Here is an 8986-nt window from a genome sequence, read left to right as displayed (position 1 = left end):
ATCGGCTCCGTGATGAAGTGGAGCTAAAAGAAGTACTTGCACCTGATGCTACAGTGTAAATCGAAATGAACTGCTCCATTATCTTACCTGTATGCCTTGTTTTGGTCAACTGTACAGTAAATACTCTGTTTGCTACTGTGCTTACAAGGCGTGGTACAAACCCTGCAGAGTTGCGATTGGCCCACCGGCGGCCGCATCGACAGAGGCTTGCAAATGGTGGCTGGTCACCCGTTACTTCTGCGCTGAGGCCGGGCGAGGCTGTGAGGATTCAGCGAACCCATGGATTGGGTAGAGGTTTGTCTGTTTTTTGGTCGTCGCTTTAAACTGATATATCCAATCTGTCACTTGTGTTGAGCATGAGGTAAAGACGGAATATTATGGTGAGTCTTGACCTCGATCTTATGTTGTTAATCCAGTTGCCGCTTACACACCGTCAGACTCACCTTGCTTGTCCGATATCTTGGTTGTGTCTGATCTTATATTCGGAGAGCACATGAGCGTCTTGCACTTTGAGACCTAGTACCATCCGTTGATGAACGTTGGTCTCTTGAAAGCGTTGGGGTCTGTAACAGGGTCAGGGTGCAATCGGAAAAAAGGGAACCATGGACGACTATATGTTTCGGTCCTACGTGACCGAATGCAAGTGCGTCCAGGAGGAGACCCAGTACCTCGAAATCTTCAATTACTCGGTGAGTTGCCACATCGTGACTTGAGAGCGGACGATGGTCAATCAGGCATCGCGTGGAGCTGAAACCGGCCGGGAGATCACAATGCTGAGAAGGCGGAGCAGGTGGCGAGAGAACTTCAACAAGCAACGTTGTCATGGCTCTAACATGGGACTCAGATGGGCTAATATGTGTTGGTTCAGGATCCCTCGCGCAACACCAACGAGCAACATCGCTTTCGTCTGGATGAGCTTCCCGCTGAGTTCGGCAACTTTCTGCATCAACGGGTAAGCTACCCGTGAACTGTTCAATGTTATGATCCTCAACTGACGGTACAAGGGCGCATTTGCACCTCCGAAATTGCCCCCGAACGTTGAGTTAACCGGTGGTATACGGTTAATGTGAGTTGTTCCCGGCTACCGTGAGATGAGCCCGATGATCCTGATCAGGCGTATCTCGCAGCCTCCAACTTGATGCAGACCACCCCGAGACCTTTAGTCCGAGTTACCTCTCTCTATCACACCAGGCATACGAGGAAATGGTCCGGGCTTTTCACCTACCGTTCCGCGCCATCGAGGGCAGCAGCGTGGTGGGCCCTTTCTTCTGGTGCGCCTTCGACCAGGACGACGACGACCCGCACTTGCGTACGAGCCCTTAGCCCAGTTCTCTAGGTGCTAGCTAATCCGTACAGAAATAATATTCCGCAAATCCGATGTCCGTAAGAAGGGCCGCACCCGGGGCTGGGAGCTCATGCTGTCGCACTCGTTCCGCACCCACATGACGACGGGCTACGCCAAGGGCACGCCATCCTCGGACCTCGTCGATAGCATCAGACACCTGCGGGCGTGCGCGGCGCAGGTCCTGCACCCCTTGCTCCTGCCCCTCATCATTCTCAGCCACGACCTGTCGATGAAGAACGACGTCAAGCAGCGCAACGCGCGCGAGTGGCTGCGCAACCTCGAGCACGCCGTCAGCATGCGCACCGAGGTGCGCGAGGAGGACAGCAAGTACGTCAAGGACGCCATGGTCGACCTGGATCAGATCAACCGCGACCTGGTCGAGTGCCATTCGCAGGTGCTGTGGAAGCGGCCCCAGGCGTACCAGGAGATCATCAAGCTGGTGGGCGCCGCCATGGACAAGTTCTGGGACCGGGCGCGCGACGACCCGGCGTACGGCGGCCGCGGCGGCGAGGTGGATAAGCTGCACCGCAGCCTGCTGGCCCGGCTGGATTTCTACCAGGCCAAGCTCAAGGGCATCGAAAACTACGCGCACATCACGCTGGAGCGGCTGACGATCCAGCGCGCGGCCGTAAGCAATACCCCTTTCCCGTCCCCTCAATAAGCTCCCCTCCATTTTGCCCCCTTTTTTTTCCCGATTTGAAAGCTGACCTCCGTGCCAGCTGTACAACATCATCGCCCAAAAGGAGTCCAAACTCGGCCTCCAAATGGCCGGTGAGCAGCGCCGCCTAGCCCACGCGGCCAAGCGCGACAGCACCTCGATGAAGCTCCTCTCCCTCATGGGCGCCATCTTCCTCCCGTCCACCTACCTCGCCTCGGTCTTCAGCATGTCCTTTTTCGACTTCATCCCGGACTCTACAGACCTAGCGGCCAGCACCGACAATGGAAGTGGAAGTGGAAGTGGTGGTCGCTGGTCCCCCGTCTCCCCGCTCCTATGGATCTACTTTGCCATATCCGTCCCGCTGACGGTGCTCATCGTGGTTGGCTGGCGGTGGTGGGACAAGCGGCGCGAGGTCAAGTACGCGCAGGAGGATGCGGACATCGAGGCGGGCATCGAGAAGATGGAGGCGCAGATCATGGCGACCATGAGGAAGCGCACGCTGAGTAAGGTCAGGACGTGGGACGTGGGCTTTACGAAGTGATGCTTGCGGGAGCGGGGAGTACTCTATAGCGGGATGGGAGCACACCCAATGTGGGGATGACGGGGCGGGTGAAAGGAGAAAAGAGAAGGCAAGACACAGGTTTTCTTTTCTGTTTTAGGGTTTCACTTCAAAATAGCGAGCGAGCGAGCGAGCTGTGTTTGGCTATTCATTTCAACGACGTTGACGACTATAACTTATGAGTCACGACGATAGAGGAGTCGATATGTTAGATAATACATAGTAGTCTGGTCAGGGTATCTCAACTTGGCTAGCTGTTCATAATTGCTACAGATACTTGTACGGTCTTGGGCTGAGATCCAACGCAGTACAGATTCCCGCTCAACTCCCATAACACGCTGGGTAAGTATCTACTCTATGCCGTTACACTATAGTACAAACCCTTCCATATCATACATCGTCAGATTATTTCAGATGAGGGCTTGCCCCATGAACATACTCTCCTTCACCTCGGCAACGACATCCCTCCGATCGTCTTTGCCAACCAACACAATCCCCCTCCCTCTCCTTCCCATCCGCCCAGCCCTCCCGAGCCGGTGGATGAAATCAATTGTGGTATGCGGCACGTCATACAGCACCACATGCCTGACAGCCAGCGTGTCAATGCCCCTCGACGCCAGATCCGTCGCGACAATGACCTTGGTGTTGGGCAGATGCCGCCTGCCGGCACCGCTCGTCTTGGCCAGAATCGCCTGCTTGTTCTGCTCCGCCTCGTCCTTGCTGATGCGCATGGGCTCATTGCTGGTGAAGCTGGCGAGCATCTCGCTCTGGCGGTGCTCGGGGGTGTCGCGGTGCAGCGCGACGGCGTCGATGCCCTTGGACACGAGGTATTCGGCCACCTCCTGCGTCGTCTCGCGCTCGTTGACAAAGACCATGATGCGCTTGACGTCCACCTCATCTTTGGAGGCGCCGTCGTGCAGGGCGGCGTCCTTGCCGATGGACCAGATGGCGTCGGCGCAGGCGAGGAGCTTGTTGTTGCGGTAGGGGTCTTTGGAGACGTCGATGACACCGAGCTGGACGCGGCGCGGGATGGCGTGCAAATTGGGGGTGGCGATGCGGTGGATGTTGGGAAAGTGGGTGGCCAGGTAGTTGTCGAGGCGGCGCGGGATGGTGGCAGAGCAGAGAATGAGCTGCTTGAGCGAGGGCATGGCGCGGTCGACGATCTTGGAGGTTTCGGGGGAGAAGGAGCGGTCGAGGAGGGAGTCGGCTTCGTCGATGATGAGGTGGCGCACCCGGGAGAGGATGTTGGGGTCCTTGTCGGCCATGGAGGCGAGGAGATGCGGAGTGGCGACCACCATGTCGATGCCACCGTGGCTGTACATGTTGCGCTCAATCTTGGTGGGTTTGAGATTGGACGAGAAAGCGCGCACTTTGAGCTTGATGACGTGCGAAATTTTTTTCGCGGCAGCGACTACTTGGTCGACGAGCTCGGCGGTCGGGACCAACACGACGGCGCGGGGGCGGGCGTGGTTCGGGTGCGGTTCGAAGTTGTCGATCCATTCAGACACCGGGGTCCCGCCGCGGCGCACCTTCTCAGCTTCTAGCCTTTGGTTGTATGCCGCCACAGCCGGGTCGTCAGCCTCGGTCACCTTGAGGGCGTTGATGGTGGGCAGCAGGTACGCCAGCGTCTTGCCGGACCCTGTTTCGGCGGCTAGGAGGAACTCTTGTCTCTTTGCCTCGGCCTTCTTTGTTTCGGGAGCGGGGCTGCGCTGGCCTATCTTCTGGCCGAGCAGGGCCGGAATGGCCAGCCTCTGGACCGGCGTCGGCTTGATGTCCACCATCCCCTTCAAGACCTCTTCGTAGACGGCGTCTCTCAACTGCGGCAGCAGATTGAACTGATCGAAGGATTCGACGTCGGAAATGCGTGCCTTGACAACGGCACGTTCGCGGTATGAAATGGATGCGAGGGCGCGCTGCATCTTGAGGGCTTTGAAGCGGCTGTCGTCGCCATCGCGCGAACCCCTGTCATTGGAGTCCCTGTCGCGTGCGCTGGTGGCCGATGTTTTGGATGCTGCTCGAGGCGGACCCCGTCGGCGATCCGGGTCGATGTTGGCAACTGTGCGGTTCGTGCCAGCCCAAGGACCCTCTGGCCTATCGCGGGACCTCCTCGAGGCATCTGTTCGGGGACCGCGGGCGACCCGTTCGGAGAGGACCATGCGCGACGGACGGTCTCGGTCTCTGCGAGTCGCAAAGGAGCGTTGGCTGATCCATGGCCGCGCCGGCTCCAGCAGTGTATTCCGGGGCTGTGCTGCCGAGCGGCATAGCAGACAGACTGAGTCACGCGCCGTCCGCCACATCATCGCAGGAGAGGTGTGTAAATCCAAAAGAGATGGCTACCGGGGTAGCAGCAAAAGGAAGTCGGGCCAAACGAAAATAATCTGCCACAATTCACCGCTTCGACAAATGCAGCAGGCGGTCTGCTGCGGCTTGGAGCCGATGCAAGCCGCCGCTCATGTTCGTCGTACTGTGTAGACGCAGCTTGGCAATGTGGCACAGATTCCCCTTCTGCATTCTGCATCTGTAATCAGAAGGTGGACGCTCTACGATAAGAATTTTCTAGCAAGCAACTCGAAATGTCCAGTTGATACGTCGGCATGATACCCAACCCTCCCGATAACTGCTGCAAGATAGCCGGCGTTGCATTGACGGTTGATGTTGTGTTCACAAGACCTCCTAGACCCGCAGCTGGCGTTAGTTATCACTCTGTGCAAGGCTCAAGCGGACAGACGGGATGCATCATGACGATGATGTGCCTAGGTCGCTACTTTGCTCGGCCCATCCCGAGTCTCGGCTCCGGATGACATGCTCCTTACCTTGAACAATTTATTGCAGCCATTTGATGGAAAACCGCTAATATTTTACTGGAGCACTTACTACCTCATTATTCCCTTTTAAGCCTCCAGTGAAGTAGTAGTTCCTTTTGTCCAGCAGGCATCAAGTGAATCTCCGCATTTCTCGACAATCATCACTCCATCTTCAACTCCACCATAATCCACTCGACGGCGTCTCCTGCGAAGCAAATCCTTGCGCACGCGACCGCGTAGCTGAGCTCCCGGCGGTACCTCGCGAACGCTGCGGCATAATCTGGAATCTGCTCATAACTATCTCAACAGCCTCCCTGATCCCGTTGGATAACCTTGACTTCCATTTTCCATCCCAAGAGTCGTCCGCATCCTAGTGATCCAGACTCAACGCAAATGACCTCGCGGAACCCGACAAACTGGGACGAGTATGACCGCGGGGGTTTCTCCCGGACCGGGAGCGTCTCATCGTTTGGCAACGGGAGCGGTCAGTCGGAGAATGAGTCTCTTCTAGGCCGCAGCACTGGCTCGAACCAGGACCAGGATGAGAGCGAGTGGACCCAACGGTTGAGACGGAGAAGGTAAGTCGGCACATAAGACTCGCTCCTTGGGGCCAATCTACCGAGACTGACAATAAATCAGATCCTCCATCACCAACCGCCTCACCGCCATCACCGACATTGGCGGCGTCAACAGCATCCGCTCGTTCACCCGCAGCTGGCAGCGCGCCGCCGGCTTCCCTGAGGTCATCCCACAACGGCCCAGCTTTGTCTTCGCCCCCGACCAAGCCCCAATCGCACCGCCGTCACTAAGATCCGGCGATGCCTCCCCCTACGCCCGACAGCAGCGTGACGTAGAGGCCGGGGAATCGCCCTCACTCCTCCGCCAACACCTCGAAGCAGCCCTCCAGGGACCAGGGCGTGAGGTTCGATCCCAGTCCCCACGCACCGCGAGCCCCGATCCCGGCACCAGCCAAACCGCCCTCCACCGCCAATGGAGCCGTGAGTCGCGCGAAGGAAAGCCACCGCTCGAGGGAGGCGGTGGTGATCTGGCCCAGGCGTTCCGCGTGGGGAGCTACACGACGAGCTCCGGCGGCGGGTCCCTGTTTGCCGTCCCGCCCCATCTAGCAACGCCGCCGCTGGTGGGGAGCTACGGTGAATCGGCGGCGGTGGACTATGGCACCCTCTCGTCGGATGTTGGTGGTGCTGGGAGGGCGTCCATGGCGCAGGCGGCCGCGCTGTGGCGCCAGCAGCAGGAGGCGGGCGGGAACGTGCCGGATGGCGAGCTTCCCCCGATTCTGGTGAAGGAGGTAGAGCAGGATGGGAAGATTGTGCTGGCTGTGGAGGGGCAGTCCACGCTGCCTCAGACGGTGTTCAACTCGACCAAGTAGGTGGTTCTGCCTTGGGTTTCCGGGAGGTTTGGTTTGGTGTTTGCTGACTGGGTTGTGGCGGTAGTGTCTTGATCGGGGTCGGTCTACTGAGCCTGCCGATGGGTATGAAGTACGCTGGCTGGATCTGCGGCATGATAGCTCTGTTTCTTTGCGCTGCCGTGACAGGGTGGACGGCTAAGATACTGGCCAAATGCATGGATCTCGATCCGACCCTCATCACCTTCTCCGACCTCGCCTTCATCTCATTTGGTCGCAACGCGCGCATAGCCACGAGCGTCCTGTTCACGCTCGAGCTGGTTGCCGCTTGTGTCGCGCTCATCGTGCTCTTTGCCGACTCGCTCGACTTGCTATTCCCCCGGTACTTCTCAGTCACGGGTTGGAAGGTTTTCTGCGCTGTTATCTTGATACCCCTGAATTTCCTTCCGTTACGGTTGTTGAGCTTCACGAGCGTTATTGGCATTTTTTCCTGTTTGACTAGTAAGTTCAGATCAGGACCCCTACATTGTAGAAAGTCACTGACGCGGAATCACAGTCGTGCTCATCCTGGTCTTTGACGGCTTGCTAAAACCCACCTCGCCGGGGTCGCTCATCGAACCGGCTCAGACGTACATGTTTCCCACCAACTGGCTGACGCTGCCGCTGTCTTTCGGCCTGCTGATGTCTCCATGGTACGTTCCGCCCAGTCTTCCCCTAGGTATCCGACTAACTATCCTCAGGGGCGGTCACGGTGTGTTTCCCAACGTAAGTCCAGCATTAACTAGCATTGAGCCCATCGTCAGACCTTCGTGACAACAATCCGCTCACCATCGCCCAGATCTACCGCGACATGCGCCATCCCTACAAATACAGCCAGGCCCTCAAGATCACCTTCTCTTTCACCGTACGTCTCCCTTCAAGTCCCATTCAACCACTTATTGTCCCCCCATCATTCACAAACTATGTTGTTACGCAGTGGATCCTGGACGCCACAACCGCCGTCGCGGGCCTGCTCATGTTCGGCGACTCAGTCCGCGACGAGATCACGTCCAACATCCTGATGGAATCCAGCTACCCGCGGGCCATGACCGTGCTCATGTGCCTGTGCATCGCCATCATTCCGCTGACCAAGATCCCGCTCAACGCCCGGCCCATCGTCGCGACGCTCGAGGTGCTGCTGGGGCTTCACCAGCAGAGCTTGGTGGTCCCTGCTTCTTCGGGAGGAGAAGAGGCATCGTCGTGGTGGTCCTCGTGGCTGGTCGGCAGGGGGATGGGGTTTCGCGGGGCGATGAAGGTTGCCGTCAGGGTGGGGGTCGTGATGCTGTTTCTGGGGATCGCGGTGGTGTTTCCGGCGTTTGACAGCATCATGGCGTTTATGGGGAGTGCGTTGTGTTTCACCATTTGTGTGACGTAGGTGCTCTTTTTCCCTCCCTCTCTCCCGGCTCCCTATCCTTCTGCTTCCCTCTATTCGCTCGGCGGCTGGTGTTTGGTCGTGTTTTGTTGTGTCATTCAGAGCAGGGTGACGGGCAGACAGTGGAAACGGTGAATCATTTGGTATTCGGGTGGACTGAATGGATGTTTGCTGACTCTGCGCTCCAGGCTGCCCCTCGCCTTCTACCTCAAGCTTTTTGGCCGCGAGATCTCTTCTCGGGAAAGGGTCTTCGCCTTTTCAGTCATGACGCTGTCGTTCGTCTTGTCGGTTGTGGGCACCGTCTGGGCGTTCTTGCCGAAAAGCTTGATTGGCGCCGAGCCTTCAGCGCCCGAGTTGCGGTAGAAGCCAACAACCGCCGGTGCGAGGACGCGTGTCTGGATTGGAGCGTGTCGAGAACCGGATGAACCCGGCCACAGACAGCCGGCTGTGAAGGTCGCTGCTTGGAGTGGAACGGTCGTTCTCGTCGGCGAACTATGTTGGATAGTAATGAGCGATGGACTGGCGTGTAATGCTGTTTTCACCTCGTGGTCATGATCTGGCGTTGATGATGGGGCAGCATTTCCCTTGGGTTCGTGGCCATGATCAGGCTTCAATCATGCATGCATGTACATAAGTACTGGTGGGTACTCTGTCGGGTGGGTATTCATGGAGGCGGCAGGAGGATAGAGATCTGCTTGTAAATGGAATGAGTTGCTCGAGCACATCGTTCGGTTTATGTGGTACATGTGTACGGCGTAGGGCGGTATGGACGGAAATGATAGGGACGGATGGGCATGACTGGAGGTAGATATCATCTATAATAATCTGTATGAAGGTTGGTTGAAC

At 57.6% G+C, this 8986-nt stretch overlaps 3 protein-coding genes across 3 annotated transcripts; 2 read left to right on the top strand and 1 right to left on the bottom strand.

Moving 5' to 3' along the window:
• Window positions 1-251: 251 nt before the first annotated feature.
• On the top strand, window positions 252-2831 carry N657DRAFT_645313 (uncharacterized protein). The gene is made up of 7 exons (XM_062792930.1): window positions 252-380; window positions 438-689; window positions 869-952; window positions 1005-1066; window positions 1128-1309; window positions 1357-1973; window positions 2065-2831. The coding sequence occupies exons 2-7, from the start codon at window positions 603-605 to the stop codon at window positions 2542-2544; spliced, it is 1512 nt and encodes a 503-aa protein (XP_062647496.1). The 5' UTR covers window positions 252-380; window positions 438-602; the 3' UTR covers window positions 2545-2831.
• N657DRAFT_645312 (ATP-dependent RNA helicase mrh-4, mitochondrial) lies at window positions 2802-4891 on the bottom strand. The gene has a single exon (XM_062792929.1). It carries the CDS (start codon window positions 4716-4718, stop codon window positions 2973-2975), a length of 1746 nt encoding a protein of 581 aa, XP_062647495.1. The 5' UTR covers window positions 4719-4891; the 3' UTR covers window positions 2802-2972.
• Window positions 4892-5561: 670 nt separating this feature from the next.
• N657DRAFT_422186 (amino acid transporter) lies at window positions 5562-8623 on the top strand. Its single transcript, XM_062787299.1, has 7 exons — window positions 5562-5944; window positions 6006-6749; window positions 6818-7230; window positions 7286-7421; window positions 7470-7494; window positions 7568-8139; window positions 8329-8623. Exons 1-7 carry the CDS (start codon window positions 5760-5762, stop codon window positions 8501-8503), a joined length of 2250 nt encoding a protein of 749 aa, XP_062647494.1. The 5' UTR covers window positions 5562-5759; the 3' UTR covers window positions 8504-8623.
• The last annotated feature ends 363 nt before the right edge of the window (window positions 8624-8986 follow it).

This window comes from Parathielavia appendiculata (assembly GCF_033297405.1).
Source record: "Parathielavia appendiculata strain CBS 731.68 unplaced genomic scaffold N657scaffold_6, whole genome shotgun sequence".
NCBI lineage: Eukaryota > Fungi > Ascomycota > Sordariomycetes > Sordariales > Chaetomiaceae > Parathielavia > Parathielavia appendiculata.
Note: the sequence above shows the minus strand (reverse complement) of the source record. Positions and strands in the feature narration are given on the sequence as shown.

Coding starts and splice junctions, on each gene's coding strand:
- N657DRAFT_645313 (XM_062792930.1), top strand. CDS start 603: ATGGACGACTATATGTTTCGGTCCTACGTGACCGAATGCAAGTGCGTC. Junction 953..1,004: donor GCAACTTTCTGCATCAACGG/GTAAGCTACCCG, acceptor TGACGGTACAAG/GGCGCATTTGCACCTCCGAA. Junction 1,067..1,127: donor ACCGGTGGTATACGGTTAAT/GTGAGTTGTTCC, acceptor CGTATCTCGCAG/CCTCCAACTTGATGCAGACC.
- N657DRAFT_645312 (XM_062792929.1), bottom strand. CDS start 4,718: ATGGTCCTCTCCGAACGGGTCGCCCGCGGTCCCCGAACAGATGCCTCG.
- N657DRAFT_422186 (XM_062787299.1), top strand. CDS start 5,760: ATGACCTCGCGGAACCCGACAAACTGGGACGAGTATGACCGCGGGGGT. Junction 5,945..6,005: donor CAACGGTTGAGACGGAGAAG/GTAAGTCGGCAC, acceptor ACAATAAATCAG/ATCCTCCATCACCAACCGCC. Junction 6,750..6,817: donor ACGGTGTTCAACTCGACCAA/GTAGGTGGTTCT, acceptor TTGTGGCGGTAG/TGTCTTGATCGGGGTCGGTC.